The sequence below is a fragment of the Stegostoma tigrinum genome, chromosome 19 (genome assembly GCF_030684315.1).
Source record: "Stegostoma tigrinum isolate sSteTig4 chromosome 19, sSteTig4.hap1, whole genome shotgun sequence".
Classification (NCBI taxonomy): domain Eukaryota; kingdom Metazoa; phylum Chordata; class Chondrichthyes; order Orectolobiformes; family Stegostomatidae; genus Stegostoma; species Stegostoma tigrinum.
Genome location: NC_081372.1, coordinates 57405652 through 57428204, shown reverse-complemented (window position 1 = coordinate 57428204; position 22553 = coordinate 57405652). Strand labels below are relative to the sequence as shown.

At 42.0% G+C, this 22553-nt stretch overlaps 1 protein-coding gene across 3 annotated transcripts in view; it reads left to right on the top strand.

The window, feature by feature from the left end:
• Positions 1-21980, top strand: part of pcif1 (phosphorylated CTD interacting factor 1) — a 153970-nt gene extending 131990 nt beyond the window's left edge. For all 3 annotated transcript variants that reach the window (XM_048549792.2, XM_048549793.2, XM_048549794.2), the window contains 2 exons: positions 13371-13546; positions 15198-21980. In XM_048549792.2, the coding sequence (XP_048405749.1) occupies positions 13371-13546; positions 15198-15429 (408 nt within the window). In that variant the 3' untranslated portion in view covers positions 15430-21980. The remainder of the gene's footprint in view (positions 1-13370; positions 13547-15197) is intronic.
• The last annotated feature ends 573 nt before the right edge of the window (positions 21981-22553 follow it).

Below are 22553 nucleotides of genomic sequence, written 5' to 3'. Positions count from 1 at the left end.
CCATCACACCATCTTCTCATAGCCTTCTGTCTTTCTTAAAACCATGGACCACTCTAAATTCAAGCTCCAATTCATTTCATCTGCAGTCATCTCTCTGTAATGGTTATCAGATCATATTTATTTATTTCTGCTTACGCTATCATTTCATTTTTTTTGTTCCGCTGCATGCATGTTTTGCTACATGCATTCAGAAACAGAGCCTTTCGTTTCATTCTTTTATTAGTTTTGTAATCACTAAACTTCTGTTGATTTACTCTTAGTTTTGTACTTGCTACCTCTGTCACAGCCTGCTTATAATTTCCAATACTAATACTTTTGTCTTTTGCTTTGTCTCTAGACCTTGATATGCCATATCTTCCCAAATTTGATGCCTTGCCCTATTACTTAGTTTAAAACCTTCTCAACTTCCCTAGGTATGCAGCTTGCTATACCCTCAGCCCAAGCACAATTTGGATGCAGACCATCCCATTGGTACACTAGAATTGGTGCCGGTGCCCCATGAACCAGAACTCACTTTCTACCATACTAGTCACCTCTAATCTTATTTGTTGCATGCCAGTTTATACATGGCTCAGATAATAATCCCAAGACTCTTACTTTTGAGATTCTACTTTCAGATTTTGTGCCTAGGTTCTCATACTGCTAATGCAGAACCTCTTGCCTTGTGTCATTAGTACTTTCATGGATCACAACAATTAGATCCTCCCCCTCCCATTGTAGGCTCCTCTCCAGCCCCTAATGAATGTCCTGAACCCTTGCACTGGACGGGCAATCCAGCTATCGGGACTCTGCAGAGAACTATGTCAGTCCACCCCATTATACTTTCCCCTGTGATGACTATGTTTCTTTTTGACCCCTACTTAAATGGCTTTCTGTACTATGGTGCCATCATGAGTCAGCTCAGTCCTGCGGCCCTAACTGTCATCCAGGTCAGCTTGAAAACTGTCAAAATGTTTGACAGTTCCAAAGGCTGAGGCTTTTGCAATCCTGTGTCTGGATCCCTTTTCATGCCTAAGCTGGACTTCCACAAGTCTGCGTCTGATGATTGATCAAACCAGAAAATCTTATTGTAAAGGTGTGACCACCTCCTGGTGCTGAATATCTGGGTAACTTACACCCTCCCTCATGTGTCAAAATGTCTGTATCTTGAACTCCAGCTCAGTGACTCAAGTCACTAACATTTACTGCACACATATTTGCTCTGAATCACACTGACCTTAGGAGTTCCCACATGCTGCAACTGTGTCACATCCATTCTCTTGCTAGACTTAATATATTTTAATTAACTGCCTAATTATTTTCTTTGTTTTCTTAACCTTGCCACCAATTCCAATACTATTTTCAATCTTAGGAATAGAACAGACTCAGTCAGTGGCCAGGTACTCACCAAACTTCTTCCCTTATAGCGAGACAAGAATCAATTCCCATTGGGTAAAAAAGTTAGAAGCATCAAAGGAGTATTTACTTTCCCAACCCAATGCACTCAGCTTAAAGTCACAGTGGTAAGTTGTACTGACATGCTTGTATTTACATGCTCTGAGTTAGTTCAATTCTAGTACATAAAAGCAGTTTAAGCTAGGCACCTTAATTATATTACTCTCAAGTGCCCTATTCAAATTGAATGTAATTTAGCATTAACCAATAAATTGTAGTTGAATGTGAAACACAAACAAAATCAGAGTTTTAAGAAGATTAAAACTTGATTTTTCTAAGTTTTTCACCTGATAGGAATTGATTCTGGTCTTATTTACCCAATTCCCAGCATCTGCTGAAAGTCACAATAAATCTCCACATTGAAATGCCTATCTTATATGCTCACCTCACTTACCCTCACCATTTCACACTCATTCCCCTACCCTCATCTTGTCAACTATTATCAACTTTGTGAACAGAGCTTGCAAGCACATCATAAAAGTTGAAGAAGTCAAGTAATATATAAAACCCTCCAAATAAGTAGACTGTGGAAAAGAGTTCAGAATCTATAAAATGATGAGGAAGTTGGCTTGCAGCCTGGAGTCCATAAAACTCCTCAGTAAACAAACAAACTTTTCATTCAATTGTGTAAATAGAGTCAGTCACTTCTAAAATATTAGACAATTCGATTAAAGCCTAGTGTCCGTAAACCTCCCAATTAAATAAACTGCTATCCTGAGAAAATACCTGAGGTTAAAGCGTCAAAGTTATGAGGAAATAAAAACATTTACACATTATTTCATACTAGTGTGAATTCTATCCTACCTTTTCATCCATTTGATGAACTTTTTTTAACTACTTGGAAATCTTTTCCATGTTTATAATGTTGTTTATTTACTTCTCTGCACATCAATTGCCATTAGTTTTATGGGTAACTACATTTCCCAACTGCTGCACTGTCGTAACTCACTGTGATGAACATAAATACAACTTGTTCTACCCCATTTAGTGGTGAGCTATCAAAGATGCAATACAGTTTCATTTACTTTAAACTGTGTTCTAGCCTCCAATTGTTATAAAACCAGACAGCTGCTAAAATCTGAAAGAAAGATCTTAGCCTGTGTTGGTTGGTAGTGAGCCCACGGCGATGTTAAGTAGGTCGTTATTTTGAGTAAATGTGTCTTCATCCCTGACCCTTTCTTGTGCAATGCAAAATGGCACTGGGGGGAAATGGACACAGGATTTCCAATCATCTTGCTGGCAGTCAGTTCTTTGCCTTTCCATCTCCATTTGATCCCATTTCAGAACTGTGAAAACTGGTTCAGTGTTGTCAGGTATTGTAGATTATTATTTCTGCTGCCCAAAAAACTTACTAATTTGAGACAAAGAATGAGGGCTACCTAAGAAATCTGTCAGTTGTGTTGTGATTGAGGAAGATGGTAGTGGCAGAGGGTCTGGACCCTAATCATTGACCCTGAAACTGTCAAAAATTAAATCACTTGTCTTCATTTAAAATCATAAAAAGAGGACTGACCTAGCCAGTCATATTTTCGTGACAAATTTTATTCCTATTCCTTTTAATTTTCTGAATGCTGAAAACATTCAGCCCCTTGTGCCTGTTTTCTGCTTTGAAGTTGGCTTGTGACTGATCTGTATCTACTCACTTAGCTCCATAACCCTTAGTATCTTACCCAAAGACAAATATATCAGTTCAAAACATTCAATTGATCTCCAGCCTCAACAGCTGCTTTATGAAGAATGTTGTAAATTTCCACTACCCTTTATGTGTAGGAGTGCCTGCTGATGTCATGTTTGAATGACCTAGCTCTAATTTGAAAGTTATGCCCCCTTGATCTAGACTATGATAGCCAAATTTGTTATTTTACAGCTACTATCGTGCAAGTAAATGATCTCAGTACTGACCGTTGTTCAAGGAACTTAATACTTCAGCCTATCCAATATTCTGTTATTGGAAAAGAATTTCCTACAGTATCTCAGTGGTTATATTTCAAAATATTTTACTGGCAGTGAATCCCTTGAGGTGTCCTACGATATGAAAAATATTTTATACACACAGATCATGCTTTTTCATTTAATGGAAAGGCAGGCAGTCCATGCAGTTTGCTTTTAATTTCATCATCATATTCGAATTAACATTCACAATATTTAGACAGCACTGTTAAGGAAGCAAAACAGCTAAAGTTACTTTGGAGGAGCATTATTAGATAGCATTGAACAGCAAGCTGCATAAGTAGTAGTTAAGACAGATGGCTAAAAGCAAAGGAACAGCTTCAAGGTAAATAGAGATGCAGAAAGATTAAGGGAAGAAATCTAAAATTTAGGGAAAAAATTCTAAAATTTAGGTCCGTGGTAGTTGAGGGAAAATGGCAATGTGTGAGAGGTCACTGCTAGAAGACTCCAGATATCTGGTTGGAGGAAATTACGGGCATAGGAAATGGCTAGACCACCAGGGATTTAGAACATAGAACGTAGAACAGTACAGCACAGAACAGGCCCTTCAGCCCACGATGTTGTGCCGACCATTGATCCTCATGTATGCGCCCTCAAATTTCTGTGACCATATGCATGTCCAGCAGTCTCTTAAATGACCCCAATGACCTTGCTTCCACAACTGCTGCTGGCAACGCATTCCATGCTCTCACAACTCTCTGTGTAAAGAACCCGCCTCTGACATCCCCTCTATACTTTCCTCCAACCAGCTTAAAACTATGACCCCCCTTTCTGCACAAAGATGCGGTGTATCACTGCATAATCACCCCCCTCCCAAAAAAGATTCATACTGGACTTGAAAATTTATTGCAGTTTCTCTCTCCACAGATGTTGCCAGGAATACTGAGTTTCTCCATCACCTTCTGTTTTACATCAGCCCCGTCTTTGTACTTTAACCTGTTCATTCGTATGTAAAACAATTTAATCATTGCTCACTTCATTTTCCCAAGATGCACATTCTTCAGTTTAAATGGGAGGCGATTGGCCTTATGGTATTATTGCTGGACTGTTAATCCAGAGACCCGGCTAATGTTCTGGGTTCAAATTCCGTTGAGGCAGATGGTGGAATTTGAATTCAATGAAAATGTGGAATTAAGAGTCTAATGATAACCATCGAACCATTGTCAATTGTCTGGAAAAAAACCCACCTGGTTCTCTAGGGAAGGAAATTGCTGTCCTTATCTGGCCTGGTCCACATGTGAATCCAGATCCACCCCAAGAAGGGTTTAGGCCTGAAATATCAGCCTTACTGCTCCTCTGATGCTGCTTGGCCTGCTGTGTTCATCCAGCTCTACAACTTGTTACCACAGCAATATAGCTGTTTCTCAACTTTAGTTAGGGATGGGCAATAAATGCTGGCCTAGCCAGCGATGCCCTCATCCTGTGAATGAATACAAAAAAAGACTCGGATTTATCCAGGTATTTTACTTAACAGAATACGTGCACAGTATGAGACTGACTTCTTGATATGTGCTTCTGGTGTGTTCTTCCTTCCAGAAGCGAGTATTCAAGGGATTATCCCAATGAATCTGGGAATGTGTAGAAGGGGCTAAGGGATTCTTTCATGTTCTTTTAAACTGGAAATGCAAAGAATTGTAAAAAGTGATGGAAAGGATTGTTCATCAACCTAGTTGGAGGGGACAAGAATGTGCAAGGCCGTCTAATTAAGAGTTGCTTCCCCACACAAAGCATGTAAAAGCTACAGGTCCTGCTCCCGCCCAGCTCCGACTGCATCCAGTGTTGTAGCTCAGCTGCCTGTCTGCCATTATTAACAAACAGTTCCATTCTATTGTCAACACCACCAATATTCACCACCAATGATAAATGCAAGAGTGATGTTTTAACTAACTGGATCATAGAAATAATAGGCAGGTTCTTAGTTAAGCAGAATAACCTCTTTTACATGAAAGGGATAGTTTTCACACTCACGTTTTCAGGTGTATTTAAATGTGTTCTACTACGCTTGAAAGGGCTTTTCTGGTGTAGTAATAGTGTCCCTGTCCCTGAGCCAGAAGGCCCAGGTTCAGATCCCACCTGCTTCAGAGGGGTGTAATAATACCTATGCACAGTGATTTCAAAAAAATCCACACTTATCAAGTCACTATTGGAAATTTTTAGTTTTGAATAAATGATTTAACAATTATTTAACCAAAATGGAAACAGTGACTAATGTCATCCTTTAGGGCAGATGCTTGTTTTCTGGTAGATTGAGACAGTCACACTTATTGCTGTGCCCATAATGTGGGAATTTTACTGTCTGTATGAGCGAATACTGTTCCTTAACGTTTGAACTATTGTTAGCTCCACTTGTCATGTTTCACCTTAGAAAGCAAATACAAAATATTTGTTTAAGCAGTTAGTTTTACAGTCAAACCTACTTAGCACCATTGTGATCATAGAAGCACTTAGCCTTTCAGCATCTCTTCTATGTCTGTTTCATTTTCAGTAACCCAATCAATTTTCAAACTTGTACAACTCTTTGAGAGTAGTTACATGTACTCCCACTGGATGTTTACATTGTACATTGATCCATGTAATAGGAAGAAGCAAGAGGTGAGAATCCGATGTAGCTGCAGAGTTTGGAGTGAAATACAAAATATCTCAAATTACTAAACAGCACAGCCCATATATCTATCAGTGTTCTTTCAGGTCCTCAGATTTCTCAGCATCATGGTTAGGTCTGACCTGGTCTGGCCTACATGTGGCTTAAGACCCACAGCAATGTGGTTGACCCTTAACTGCCTCTGGGCAATTAGAGATGGGCAATAAATGCTGCCCTGGCCAGTGATGCCCTCATCCCATGAATGAATTTAAAAAAGCACACAATCTGAACTTCTATGCGGCTGTCTGAGATGGCACCCCAACCCTCCCTCAACATACTGTGTGAAGTCCATTATAACTCAATCCCAGATGCATAAATTGAAACAATAACCAAAGTGACATATCGAGGTATATAGCTAGATGCAAATTGAGAAACCACAAAATGATGTTGCAAATAGAATAACTGTTTGCTATCCCAACACAATTGCTAAATCATAGGCCAGTAACGTAACTGCAAAATGGTGCACCAATACTATAAAATATTATAGCGTGGATTTATGAATTAGAAACTGGACTGAATAACAATATTCGAGTTGTGTACATAGTTAAGATGTTGTTTACACTTTTTAATTTGCATTGTGGGTTGATGCTGTGGTTTTCTATGATGTAAAGTTATCTCCTAAAACCGTAACTGCGATCATAGAATATATCAAATAAAATAATTTAATAAACTAATAATGGCGCCTGATTTCATCCCTCTGTTAGACCAATATGTAGTCTAAGATTATGGCTTGATTCTCAAGATTTGAATGATGTACAGACTCATTTGCTCGTACTTGCTCGTACTCTAGATGGAGCTGTTTTGAAGACTAGGATAAAAAAATGGACTGACTACCAGATTAAATGCTGCTAAACTGGAGTGCGAGATCATTTCTGTGGATCTCTGAAAAATCATCTCAGTATTGTCAAAACGGCTTCCAGTGATGTTGAAATGGACTGCAAAAAAGCTTTAGGGACATCTTTGGAGTTAGTTGAGACCTCAGAAGCAAAAACCAGAAAACACTGCGACTGACTTAATTAGAGCAACATGGAGACCATGAATTACTCTGTGGAACGTAGAGCCTTCATCAAGCATGGTTGAAAGATGTGGCATCAAAGGCAAAGAAAGCTATGAAGAACAATAAGCACAATGAGCTCACAAAAAGCTGAGGACATCCAGATGATTGTTGACACACGTGATATGGAATGGTTCTATAAGATGTTGCGAACCATCTGCAGCCTCCTGACTGAAGGCATCACTCTCCTCATTAGCGTTGCTGGCTAAACCATATTAACTGACATAGCTACAGTTTGGATATTTGGACTAATCATTTTAAGAGCCTACTTAATCACACATCCTGCAAAGAAAATAAAGTCATAAATCAAGTCTATTAGTACTGTATGTTTCTGTAAAAGCTGTTTTTGCTTGAGATCACTAAAGCAGTAAAAACCCATCAGTGGTACCTAGTTCCATTGCTGAGACATACCAGCAGGAGGGCATTGACCAGCTCAATCTTTGATCATTTGCAGTTGGCGAGCAAAACTAACTCATGGGTTATCCATTTATTCAAACACAACAGCAGTAGGTATCTTTGTAAAAATCATTGAGAAATTTCCTTGTCATTGCAAGGAAAATATTTGCTAGGATCTTCTTGAACGTCAAGCATTTAGCCAAGAAATTATTTCCTGACAGCAAGTGTGAATTTTGGAAAGGCAAAGGAAATACGGGTATGATCTTCACAGCGAGACAACTTCAACGGAAGTTTGCAAACAAGTCATTGGACCTATGCTATGTCTTTGCTGATCTTACAAAGACATTTGACACAGTCAGCAGGGAGCGCCTTTGGTCTGCCTACTGGTCAACGTTGACTGACTTGAACAGGTTAACCTGATGACCCAACAGTTCTGTGATGATCATGGAAGGTGGTGACGTCTCCACCCTCTTTCCTGTCTGCAATGGAGTTAAACAGAGTTGCATTTAAGCTCCTATCCTACTTGGTTTGCTTCAATGCTTGCTTATGCCAGGAGCAAGCTGGATAAAGGAGTGATTGTTTGCTTCCACCACCTATAATCAAAAACTCAATTTTCTGAAAATAATTGCTTAGGACCAAATGATTGTGCAGTGGGCACTCACACAAAAAAGGGCCTTCAAGTCTTTTCTAGATAATTGTAAAAAATTTGGTATCTGAAGAAGGCAGAAGTTAGATCTCAGACAAGTGTGCTGGAAAACCTTACATGCCATTCAATATTACCATTGAACATGCTACCTGTTGTGGACAGGGCTACCTACTGATGAAGTACCATATCAAACACTGCATTCTTAGATTATGAAGTGATGCATAGATTTTTATTACATCCAGTAGTGTCAATGGACAGTTCTGTGTGTGGTAATGCAATTAAAAGACTATTAAATTGACAACTGAAGTTAAGGTCTAGAAGGCAATCATTTGGTATTTTGCTACATATTTGCAGTAGTTAGAGCACAAACTATCATCAAACTCAAAGTCAGTCACCTTTACCTCAGAAAGCCAGTGAAAATTAGACCACAGTCCAGAATTACCAACATTAAGGAAGATTAAATATGCCAAACAGAGAGATAGTGATAGTAAATTTACAGCTATGGTGGGCTGGTCACTTGGTCCAAATATGTGATGATGCAATAATACCCAAGAAGGTGAAGGTTGTAAATGCTCTGTGAAAGTCCATTCAAAAGATAAAAGGAATTCCTAAAGACTAATTTGAAATAATGTGCCATCTCACTGGCATAAACAGGCATCATGCTTGTGACATGGAACTGGCGGCAGGTAATCCCTGATTGCTCTAAAAAGCCTGAAGCAAGATGTGGCTCACAAGCCGAAGACAGAGGATTTCAAGAAAAGGTCAGCTCTGATTTTTGACAGGAAATGAGATGGCCGGCCTGTAATTTGGGTATATTTTATGACGACCTTTATATTTCTAGTGCAGCAGCCCTTATTTTTAATCGATACGGAACGCAGATAGTCATCACTCTGGTCATCCGATAAAATCTGGATAGCCAATGTGAAATTTGGAGATATAACAATGACCAATATATTTATACTACCTGAGGTACCATCATCAATCAAAGACTGAAGTTAGATTTCAGACAAGTGCTGGAAACCCTTGTGTGTCGTACAGTAGTACTTGCAGTGGACAGGGCCACCTACTGATGAAGCACCATATCACACACTGCATTCTTAGGTTGTGAAGTAAATCATAAATTTTTATTATGTATCTGTTTTCGACATTACCTCTTACCACTTATCCTGAAGTCCATGTTGGCGATTTTCACCAACCTTTATACATCGCGAACATACAATTCAGAAGACAAAGCAGATGACTAGTGATTGTCTTCTGTTGGCGATTGCTATTTCTTCTCTGTCACCTAGCAACCAGGATATTCCACTCATCCAAATGGAGAAAAGATTACAGTCAGTACCTCTGCTTTGTCTCTTTGGATGGCGAAAGGTCCCTTTTCCATGCATCCTGAAGATCCTTTCTTGTATGCAACACAGTCAACGTTAACTGACTTTAATCCATTTTGACATAGAGGATCCTCTGATTACATCCTGACTTATGCCAGAGATAAGGGCGGTAAGCAGACCGGTTTTGAGTTAAAGCTAAGAAATATCTTGTAATCAAGGTTGTTGAGAATCTCTGGGATGCTGACTTTTTTTTCCAACAAGCTGCTTGATTTTACAGGTAACATGATGAAACATGGTAACATTTACAGTGAATTTCAATACATTTTTGAAAATTCCTCAGAACATATAAAATAGCAAAGCATACCACTCCATCCCTGTGAACAAACTAATATTACTTTACTGCTGAAATTAGTTGGTTCCAAACTTAGAGAGAGAGAGAGTTCTTTTTACTGACACCTTATCCATTTCCTTTAGTTACTGGAAGTTAGAGGTGGTGGTTCTTCTTAATTGGACATGGAGCCAAAATTTAATTTCCTGACCCCTTCACTGGCTGTCTGTGTCCAGGTTGAGCTATAGATCAAAATGACCACATCATTCAAGGTGGGGGATTACTCATTAGGCTCTCTTTAATCCATTCATTGTCCAATAGAAACCTGTATGTTCTCCAGATTTAACTTTATGCTAAGTTGAATTGAGAGATAAATTGACTGAAATTCCTTGCAGGATAGTCAGTCAAAAAATCTGCAGTGTGGATGGGTTTGGTACAAATAAGAATGGAGTGCTTTGTTACTTCATAAAGTGTTGATCAAACTGTAGGGTAGATGGTTTTTATTTATTAATTTACAGATTGTGGGTATCATTGGCTAGACCAACATTCATTTCCTGTCCCAAATTGCTTCTTGAGAAGGTGATGCTGAGCTGCTTTCTTGAACCACTTCAAAGAAAGCAACTCAGCATCAAACCGTGTGATGTAGAGGAGGCAGTGGTATAACGGTTTTATCTCTAAACTATTAATCCAGAGACCCAGGTAATGTTCTGGGGATCTGACTTCAAATCCTGCCATGGCAGATGGTGGGATTTGAATCCAATAAAAAACATACGGAATTAAGAGTCTAATGATAATCATGAAACCATTGCCAATTGGTGGAAAAACCCATCAGGTTCACATATGCCCTTTAGGGGAGATAACTGTTGTCCTTACCTGGTCTAGCGTACACGTGGCTGTAGACCCACAACAATGTGGCAGACCACCCTCAGCAATTAGGGATGAGCAATAAATGCAGGTCTAGCCAGTGATGTGCACATCCCGTGAATGAATAAAAAAGGATTTGCACCAACAGTGCTGTTATTTCAGTTTCTTGTCAATGGTAACCTCAAGGATATAGGTAGTGGGGATTCAGTGATCATAATGCTAATAAATGTCATGGGTAGAGATTCTGTCTTGTTGCAGATGCACTTTTCGCAATGCTTAACTGTGGAGTCCATAATGGAGGAGTACTGATTCATGGATTGAGGGGCGGGCGGAGGAGTGGTGGTGGGTAGTTGATAATAAGTTTCCTTGCCCATGTTTGAGTTAATTCTGGCAGACTTCATGGGCTCCAGAGTCAGTTGTTGCTTGTCCCATGATACTACCACCAAACTGCTGCACAATACACGTGATATAGCTTGAGGCAAAAGACATTTTTTCAGATGAGGAATTAAATTTGTGAGATTTTAGAAACTTGAACTTGTTTCTTTTGAAAATAAGTAACTTAGTGTCAAAATAGCAGAAGTTTTCAAATTATTTACTGAGACAAAACGTTCATAAAAGGGTAGCAGTAAGTGGCGCTAGTAGCTTTGCATTTCACTGAGCAAGCTGTAGAGTTGTGGATTTAGTTTTGAAGGATTTCTGTTAGGGTAGATGACAAGATGAGTAGCTGATGTTGAGAGATATGATGAGAATGCGAACAGATGGAAATTATGAATAGAGACAAAGCATATATTATCCTGGGGTGGCACGGTGGCTCAGTGGTTAGCACTGTAGCCTCACAGCACCAGGGACCCGGGTTTGATTCCAGCCTCAGGTCACTGTCTGTGCGGAGTTTGCACATTCTCCCCGTGTCTGCATGGGTTTTCTCCGGGTGCTCCGGTTTCCTCCCACAGTCCAAAGATGCGCAGGCTAGGTGGATTGGTCATGCTAAAGTTGCCCATAGTGTTCAGGGATGTGTAGGTTATAGGGGGATGAGTCTGGGTGGGATGGTTTAAGAGGCGGTGTGGACTTGTTGGGCCAAAGGACCTGTTTCCACACTGTAGGGAATCTAATCTAATCTAAGATTTATTAATAGAGCCTCAGAGTAAAAGACAAAGAGATTATGAAAATCATGTTTAAATACTAATTCAGTCTCATCTGAAATACTCTGTCCAGTTCCACAACACACTTTAGCACAGATGTGAAGGCATGTGAGAGTGTGCAAGAGAGGTTGACGGGAATTGTTCCAGGGATGAGGAACTTCACCTACATGGATAGAACAGAGAAGTTTGGTCTGTTTTCCCTGGATAATAGAAGGTTGAGTGGAGATTTGATATATGTGTTCAAAATCTTGAGGGGTCCAGGCAGAATTTTTGGGGAAAAAGTTCCTATTGATGGAGGGTTCGAGAATCATAGGACGTAGATTTAAGCTAATTGTCAAAATTAGGGGACACAAGGGGAAAGTCGTCCATGTATTGCATGATTGGGATCTGGAATTCACTGCCTGAGATTACGGTGGAGGCAGGGTTCCAATGAGGCATTCAAGAGGGAATGAGAAGATTATCTGAAAAAGGATCATATGCACGGTAACGATGAGAAGATACAGTACCCAGGTCCCACATGGTAGCCTGGATTTAAAAAAAAACACCATGGGATCCAGAGGAAGCTGTGTATTAAATTGGCTCAGCAGCAGGAAAGGGTAATGGTTACCAGTTGTTATTGCAACTGGAAGACTGTTCCTACTGGCATTGCGCAGGGCTTAGCACTAGGTCTCCTACTTTGTGTGATGTGTATTAATAGTATAAATTAAAACATGAAGCATGATCAAAAGGCTTGTGGTTGATACAAAACATCGGCTGCATGATTGATGTTGAGAAGAATAGCTGTAGGCTGCAGGAAGACGTCAGTGAACTGGTTAGATGGCTCAAAATGGAATTTGACCGAAGAAGTTGGAGGTAATGACTTTGCAGACAACAAACAAGGCAAATGAAACCTTGGCTGATGGGACAATACCAAGACATCTAGGGTATTGAATGTTCACAGATCACAGAAAGTAGCTGGATAGGTTGGTATAAGTAGTTAAGAAGGTAAATGGAATTATTTAACAAAAACAGTGTTCTGGAGAAACACAGCAAGCTTGGCAGCATCTGTAGAGAGCAAACAGAGTGAGTGCTTTGAGTTTAGTAATCCTTTGTCAGGCACTGTCTGGGATAGCCAAGATGCAAATATAAAAACACAGGGAGGTAATGCCGGAATTGTATAAATTATTACTGTTGCCTGGGTATGGAGAAAAATTAGAAGGGTGTTTCCAGGACTGGAGCAATGCAGCTGTGAGGAACAGTTGAATGGTCTGGGGCTGTTCTCCTTGGAACTGAGAAGGCTGAGGGGTGATTTGATTGTATTGCACAAAATTGTGAAATGTTTGGATGAAGTGAGTTTACTTCAGCAGTGAGATCAATATTAGCCCTGCATAAATTTAAAGAGATTGATAGATTGGAGCAGTGAAGAGGAAAAATATTTCACCCAGAGTTGGTGGGGTCTGTTGTGAAGGTAGTTTGGGATGTTGGTGGGTCTGTGTGCGGGTGGGTTTGAGAGGTTGAGGCTATTGAGAAAGGCACTAATCTTGACATATTGTTGAAAGGTCTGATATTCGGGAACGTCAATTGACCTAGATGTGTGGATTTATCTTCAAACAGGAACTGTTGGGAAATTCAAGTGAGCCACTTTCATTCATAGTGTTCATTCCTGAATGGAGGAACCCTCCAACACCAGCTCTGGTTCGGATGGAGGAGAGCAAGTTTAAACGACACCAAATCATAGTGCCAGCCTATGAGCATGAGTACAGGAGTGGATCACAGCACATCTGCAAAAAGTAAGAGTTAACCACATCATCACATCATGGCCTATCTGATAAGCTCATGATGTATGTATGTCTGATTTATAAACTGCATTGATCTTCTGTGGGCTGAGGATGGGGAGTCACAGAGGCAGTGGCGTCGTGGTGTCAGCAGCTGTTTCACAGAGTGGGGAAGCCACAGGGTGGGAGCATGTGTCTCTGGGTGGGCGTATGTGCCTCTGAGTGGGAAGGTCTGTCACTGGGTGGGAGGGTGTGTCTCTGGATGGGAGAATGTGTCGCTGGGTGGGAGGGCATGTCTCTGGTTGGGAAAGTCACGAGGTAGGAGGGGGTGTCTCTGGGTGAGGATGTCACTTGTTGAGACGGTGTGTCACTGGGTGGGGGGATGCGTCACTGGGTGGGAGGGTGTATCTCTGGGTCAGAGGGTGTGTCACTGAGTGGGAGGGTGTATCACTGGGTTGGAGGGTGTGTCTCTAGGTGGGGTAAGTCACTGGATTGGAGCGTGTGTCTCTAGGTGGGTGGATGTCTCACTGGGTCGGAGGGTGTGGCACTGGTCGGGGGGAGTCACTGGATCAGAGGGTGTGTTTCTAAGTGGGGGAAGTCACTGGATTGGAGGGTGTGGCACTGGGTGGGGGAAGTCACTGGATCGGAGGGTGTGTCACTGGGTGGGGAAGTCACTGGATTGGAGGGTGTGCCACTGGGTGGGGGAAGTCACTGGATCGGAGGGTGTGTCTCTAGGTGGGGGAAGTCACTGGATCGGAGGGTGTGTCTGTAGGTGGGAGGGTGTGTCTCTGGGTGGGGAAGTCACTGGATCGGAGGGTGTGTCTCTAGGTGGGGGAAGTCACTGGATCGGAGGGTGTGTCTCTAGGTGGGAGGGTGTGTCTCTGGGTGGGGCAAGTTACTGGATCGGAGGGTGTGTCTCTAGGTGGGGGAAGTCACTGGATCGGAGGATGTGTCTCTAGGTGGGGGAAGTCACTGGATCGGAGGGTGTGTCTCTAGGTGGGGGAAGTCACTGGATCGGAATGTGTGTCTCTAGGTGGGACGGTGTGTCTCTGGGTGGGGGAAGTCACTGGATCAGAGGGTGTGTGTCTGGGTGGGGGAAGTCACTGGATCGGAGGGTGTGTGTCTGGGTGGCGGAAGTCACTGGATCGGAGGGTGTGTCACTGGGTGGGAGGATGTGTCACTGGGTGGGGAAGTCACTGGATCAGAGGGTGTGTGTCTGGGTGGGGGAAGTCACTGGATCGGAGGGTGTGTGTCTGGGTGGGGGAAGTCACTGGATCGGAGGATGTGTGTCTGGGCGGGGGAAGTCACTGGATCGGACGATGTGTCACTGGGTGGGTGAAGTCACTGGATCGGAGGGTGTGTCTCTGGGAGTGAAGGTATGTCATTCGATAGGTGGGGGAAGTCACTGGGTGGGAGGGTCTGTCAGTGTGTCGGACGGATGTGTTCCTGGTTAGGAGGATGTATCACAGGGTTGGGTATGTCAGGTGGTGGGAGGTTCTGTTACTGGCTGGGAGGATGTGTCAGTGGCTTTGGGGAGTCATAGTTAGGGGGTGAGACAGAAGTAGTGGCGTGACATGCAGTAGCAGATAGTTAAAGCGGGGAGACTGTTTATTATAAAGAAGTTGATTTGAGGTGAAAGCTCACACCATATTTTGTTCATTTGTAGGGAGGATATCTACTATAAAGCTGTGCATTCTACAGCTCTCATCTTCCTGCAGAATGATGCTGGCTTTGCAAAATGGGAGCCCGTGCCTGATCGGGTCCAGCAGCTAATGGCAGCCTATAAACTGACAGGAAAGTCATCTTCATCCTCCTCATCCTCCTCCTCCTCATCGTCAGCTGGCGAGAAAGACCAGGAACAGGGTCGGGACCAAAGCAGCAACACTGTGCGTCACTGAACTGAGACTAAGCTTGTTTGCAAGTTAGAGGCAGCACGGTGCAGTTAGTAGTGTGTGGTTTTAAATAGGTGGACTCGATACAAGCTGCAAATCATTGTTGTCACCAGCAAGAAAATGTATATATTGTACAGTGTATTTCAAAACAGACTCAGAATTCTGGGTTCTTAATGTTTCTGTTTGTTGTTTTTCTTTTACTGAAGTGTTTAGGGGAGAGAAGCAGAATATGTCTGTAATATATTCTATGGAAATATTTCATAACAGAATACCATGTCAGTTTTATCAGCTTTCTTATTTTTTTGAGATTATGCAATTCTGCCTAATATTTTTTTAAAACTTTGCAAATAGTGGCTGCAGACATTTTCCGTTTTAATGCAGGAATTTCTTTTCAATGCAAAGAATTAAGTGTAAGTGTACAAACCAATGGATAGGAATTGATTGGTGTTCCTGTAAGAAGTGTTGCTTCTTGTTGACCTGTGTAGACTGTATCTCCGAATTGTTCAATGGTAGCGTAACGCACTGAACATTTGAATGTACAGCATCCATTGCAGCCGTTGCATTTAACCCTTTTCTGGCACAGGGGTGTTAGATGACCTTGAGAAGGGAGCTATTGAATGTTACAGGAAAAGAGCAGGGACTTGAGATAACAGAGGTGAGCTGCCTGTGGAGGGTAGGGGGCATGGGCTCCTTCTGAGCTCTCTTTGGTCAGGTTTAGGATTTGTTAAGCACTCGGAGTCTTGTCGACATGGTTAGTTTCATTGATGGTTTAAATAGTAAGGTCTCTTAACTGTGCAGCAACCTGTGAAGGCCAGGCATTGGATTGGACTAAATGGAATCCCTCTGCCAGCAATGAGCTTTCGGTGATCATTATAAAATAACTAGAATTCAGTACTGTTCTCAGCTAGGCCAGCCAGAAAAGTGTTAAATACAGGGTTGCTCCACATGGAAAATATAGCTCAATAAGTTGCCTTGTGAAAAATGCAACTGAGAGAGAAAGGCATTATGTGCCCATACTTGCAAGGCGAGATTACCAGGAGTTTTAGTTTTTGATTTTTGCCACACCTGCAGACTGCGAAGAGAAGCTGTTGTCGAAATGGTAGTGCAGCACTGATTGCTCACAGAGCACAGTTCAGGAGGTACCGCATCTGGTGCTAGACTCAGCATTGTCAGTAATGGCTCACTGTTGTGGTGCACACTGAACACCGATCTCTTGCTATCAAACATGGAGGTCTGGTTGATCTGAGCAAGGCTGTAAACCAAGAAATTTCTCAACCGTTTATCAGTTCACAACATTATATTGAGCTTATTTCTAATTTACAGAGTCCACAGAACCTCACAAGTTTGATAAGCAGCTTCTTATTACAAAGCTTTAAAACAGCAACTGTGCAAAATGAAGGTCTGAGTGTGCTTGTGGTTAATGTTTGTTAATGTATCTGCCAAAAGGGAGTGTCAGAATTGATGATGAGGAGTTAAAAGAATACTATATATACAAAATGCTGGAAATGCTCAGCAGTTCAGGCAGCATTTGCTGAGAGAGAAAAAGACTTAATGCTTCAGATCTGTGGCCCTTTGTCAGAACTGGAAAATGTGTTAACCAATGAAGGGTCACAAACCTGAAACTTTAACTCTGCTGCTTTCCCCATAGATGCTGCTTGACTTGCTGAGTATTTGCATTTTGTTTTTCAGTTTTCCAGCATTCGCAGTATGTTGCATTGAGTTTATAGCTTAGTTTTTTTCAAGTAATAGAAAATGACATTCAGCCTCAACATGTATCCAATCTGTTGGCTTAAACTGTCGTTCACTAATTTTATAACTGAATCTCCATTGTTTTACCTGATATTAATCCCTCAACCTGTCACCCTGTTGCTCTATCAACCATTGGTTTATTGACTGTCCTATAACTATAAAAAGGAACCCTTTGATTATTTTTCATTCTATTGAGAAAACACCCACAAATTCCTCAGAAAGTAGTTTAGGGTTTTGATAACAAACTCCTTCTGTCTGGGTCTGAAGTGTGGGACACCCTTGAAATCATTTGTGAAGCACACTCCACATGATGTGTGCCCTGCAGTTCCACTCAATCTAAACAAAAACCCAGTCTTCTTTCATTCTGCTGGTGCCCTGCCTGAGTAGCTATGATTTCTTGTTACTTCCCTTGCTTTGCCCCCTTGCTTTGCTGTTCGATGTAAAGTTGAAAATTCCCAAAGGTGGAGGAAGTTCTCTTTTTGACTCTTGTGAACTGGAGTTTAAACTCCCCTTATGTAGCTTTAAGGGAGGAGGGTCTTCTTAAACCCAGCAGGTACCTTTCCACCAATTACCCACTCACTTACCTCTGACCTGTCTGAAACTTTACAGCAAGGACTATGGCCATCCTTGGCCCTGTTGAGGTGCTTGAGTGTGACTAGTAGTTGCTTAAGGACCTCATTCCATCCTCACACTAGTTATTCCATCTTAAACCATTTAACGGATGGCCCAGCGTTTGAGAACGTTGCAGCAATCGCAGCTTTCCTTAAAATTCAGCCCTAAAGTTACAGGTATCCAAACATACACGTTATATTTTGTTTGCTTTCTTTCTGACTTTTTAAACATTTTCCTTCCAGTCAAGTTGTCTCTTAAGTTTGTTCATTTCTTCCAATGATTATCTCCTTCTGTGATGTCAGTGACTTCTTCCATCGACAGTGCATTGGACACCGTTCAAAAGGCTTATTGTACTCACCGTTCTTGTCTTTATCTAGTCTTCTGCTCATTTGTGTGATAATTACTCCATAATTATCTTCCTGCACATAACTTCTGGTTACTGGCACACCACAGTAGCTGAATCACTTTGTTTGTTTCATCATATCTCTAACAGAGTTCAGCCCTTACTTCAGATATCTCAACCTGTTGAGTTTCTAGGCCTTATTGTGTCCTCAAATGGGAGTTTCCATCATTGAACTTGCCCCAGGATGCCAAATTCATCATTAGAAACTCCAACAATTCTGAAATCCAAATTCATACATAAACTCCATCTAAGCTAATGAGGTAATAGTGGCCACTAGTTCTACATGCCTCACCAGGAGAAACCTCCTTTCAGCTATTATCCTCTCAAGCTCTTTAAGGATTATGTTTCGATGTGATCACCTTTTCTGATAAACTCCTAAGCATCAAATCCCTTTCTACTTTTTTTTCCCATTATAAGACAACCTCTTCAAGCCTGGAATCAATATAGTAAACATTACATTGTCTCCAAGGAGACCCTCAAGTACATAGTAGTCAAAGTGTGGTCTCATGTAATTGCAGTAAGTCTTCTTCATATTAACAGTCCAATTAATTAGTGTTGAGGGATAACATACCATTTACCTTCCTAACTTCTTGCTGTGTTTACCTGTTGACATTTATGTACATGTTCTTTTGAATACCAACATGTCATCATCCCTTTCAATTTAAACCAAATTAAAAGTTTATGATTACATGCCCTGACTCAATCCATATTTAATGACATCACTGTGATTTACCCCTGATACATTCTTGAATCTTGACTGCACAGACAGAAGTCTTCAACTTTTATTTCTTTCACTGTGTTCTTGGGTCTTTGCTTTTCTCACTGAATTCTTAAGTCTTCACTGCTCTCAGTGGTGTTGAGTTTCCATTATTCTCATTGTATTCTGTAGTCTCTGCTGCTCTTGTGGTGTTCCTGAGTCTACTATTTCTGTTGTGTTCTTGGGGCTCCCCTCTTCTTGCTGTTTTCTCACAACTGCTCTCACTGTGTTCCAAGTCTCCATTGCTCTGACTGTAGCCTTGAGTTTCCACTGCTCTCATGGTGTTCTGAAGTGCCCACTGTAATTAGTGTTCTTGGTGCTACTCTCACTGTAATCTTGAATTTCCACTCTTCTCACTGTGTTTTCACTACTATGCTTGCTGTGTTCTCAAGTCTTCTTCCACACTTACCGTGTTCTAGGGTCTCTCCTGCTGTCACTGTTGTCAGTTCTCCAATGTTCTTACTATTTCTGCTGCTCCCACTCTGGTCGAGACTCCACTCTCCCTGGTCCTAAATCTTCACATCTCATCGTTCCTGAGCCTCTATTGTTCTCTCTGTTCCTGAGTCTCCATTGCTGTCACCGAGTTCTAGACTGCCCTTGAACTTCAAGTTTCACTGCTGTCAGTGTGTTCTCATTTTTCACTGCTCTTACCATGTTCTTGAGTCTCACTCCTTTCTTTGTGCTTTGAAACCTCACTGTGTTTCAAGTCACTTCTGCAATTACTCTTTTCGAAATCTCTCCTAGCCTTGCTGTGTTTTTTTTGCTTACCTTACTTGTTTTTGGTCTCTTCTGCTCTTTTTGGCTTCACTAAACTTCCTGTGATAGCTCTACAAGTGCATTTCTTCATCCGAATGCAAGACTTTACTAGCATCTCATCATCCAATGAAAATTGTATTTTCCAGTTCTCTTTCCAAATTTGACAATATCACATTCCTTCTGCTCCACCCATTATATTCCATCTGCCATGTTTTTACCCAATCATCTAACTTGTCCATCTCATTGCAACTTACTTTTCCACCTAACTTTGTCTTGTCAGCAGTTCCAGACTCTTGCTATCTTCTGGCCCTCACTGGTTTGGCTCAGGTTGTGTGGGTGTTTAGATAATTATAGATTCTTTCTTGGGTCGTTGATGAACTACATTGGCCGCTTACAAGGCCTTTACTTTGCACAGATGTTGTGTTTTGTCTTCAAATTGTTTCTGGTTTTATTTGAAGTTCGAAAAGGGATACAGCCCCAGAACATTTCTGAAGTTGTAATGACCATAACCTTGCACTGATGGCATATATCTCAATGTTTTTGTGTATCTCAGAATCGCACTTATTATTGAGCATGCATCGAAATAGGGATAGTGCAGACCTGAGGCTGAACTGAGCCTTTGCAGTTATGTGTTCTCCGACCCTGAGGTTGGGCAGGCTGATTGGGATTACAGTACTGCAGTGAGGCAGTGTGAACACAGTGATTGGGATCTTGCAATCCTGGAGTGAGGCTGTGTTTGGGATCTCTCAGTCCTGAACGGTATCAGTGATTGGGATCTCCCAGTCCTGGAGGGAGTCAGTGATTGGGATCTCCCACTCCCAGAGTGAGACACAGTGATTGGGATCTCCCAGTCCTGGAATGAGATAGTGATGGGGATCTCTTAGTCCTGGAGTGAGGCAGTGATTGGGATCTCTCAGTCCTGGAGTGAGGTAATGATTGGGATCTCCTACTCCTGGAGTGAGGCAGTGATTGGAATCTCCCAGTCCTGGAGTGAGGTAATGATTGGGATCTCCTACTCCTGGAGTGAGGCAGTGATTGGAATCTCCCGGTCCTGGAGTGAATCAGCAATGGAGATCTCCCAGTCCTGGAGTGATACAGTGATTGTGATTTCCCAGTCCCGTAGTAAGACCGTGATTTGGAATCTCCTACTCCTGGAGTGAATCAGTGATGGGGATCTTCCACTCCCTGGATTGAGGCAGTGATTTGGGATCTCCCACTGCTAGAGTGAGGCAGTGATTTGGGATCTCCCACTCCCGGAGTGAATCCGCCATGGGGATCTTCCACTCCCTGGATTGAGGCAGTGATTTAGGATCTCCCACTCCCGGAGTGAGGCAGTGATTTGGGATCTCCCTTTCTTGGAGTAAGGCAATGATTTTGGGATCTCCCAGTCCTGGAATGAGATATTGATGGAGATCTCCCACTCCTGGAGTGAAATAGTGATTGGGATCTCCCAGTCCTGGAGTGAGGCAGTGATTGGAATGTTCCACTCCCAGAGTGAATCAGTGATATGGATCTTCCACTCCAGGAGTGAGGCAGTGATTTGGGATCTCCCACCCCTGGAGTGAGGCAATGATTTGGGATCTCCCAGTCCTGGAGTGAGATAGGAATTGGGATCTCTCATTCCTGGAACGAGATACTGATGGGAATCTCCCATTCCTGGAATGTGAGACTATTGTGTATCACCCAGTCCTGGAGTGAGGCAGTGATTTGGGATCTCCAATTCCTGGAATGAGAAAGTGATGGGGATCTCCCATTCCTGGAGTGAGGAAGGGTGTACAGCTGGAACACTCACCATCAACTCAGTGCTTCTGAACCCCAGTTTCATTGTGTGGTCAGACTGTGTGGGATTCTAATGGGCAAATAGTGAATGGCTCAGTTCACCCATGGCCTCTCCTCATCTGTTCTACCTGTAGTGTTTATTTTTGTATTTATTTTGTTACTCTTTTTAAATTGTATTTTAAGAAATACAGATTTAAGTATATGTGCTGCCTAACTGGTAAATAGATTGATGGTGCTTTGTGGTCAGTTTTGGGATTGTACTGAGATATTGTCAGACAGTGCAATCCTGGCAGTGCTCCAGGCCTCTGTTTTTTATTAACACTAGTGAATGTCCTGTGAACCCACATCTAATTGATCCACTTTGTAAAGTCATGTCCAATGATCCAGTTGACCTCTTTTTCTAAGTAACACATACAGATCAGATCCCCATGTTGGTTCCAAACTCTTTACTTATGGAAGGACGATTTCAAGACCAGAATTAAAAATGTACTGAGATTAGAATTGTCTTATTTCTTTGGAATAGAGTACGATGAAGATAATTCAGACCATTGATGCCTCTCACTGAAACCAAACAGATTGCCAACGGATGAGAAACACTGATAATTTATACAATTAAACCCAGAGCTCAACTACTTACAGGGCCACTGTGCTGCAGTTCAGCTCAGGGATCATTTCATGCTGGAGTTCAGTTCCCAGGGTCAGTCCTGCTGGAGTTCAGTTCCCAGGGTCACTATGTGCTGGAGACCAGTTCCTGGGATCACTGTGCGTGCTGAAGCTCGTTTCCCAGGGTCAGTCCTGCTGGAGTTCAGTTCCCAGGGTCACTGTGTGCTGGAGACCAGTTCCTGGGATCACTGTGTGTGCTGAAGCTCGTTTCCCAGGGTCAGTCCTGCTGGAGTTCAGTTCCCAGGGTCACTGTGTGCTGGTGTTCATTTCCAGAGCCACTTCATGCAAGGTCCCAACCTGAAACATTGACTCTCCTGCTCCTCTGATGCTAACTGACCTGTTCCTCCAATAAAATGTAAAGGACAACTTGGCATAAATCACGGCATTGAATATGACAACAGCATATCCAGC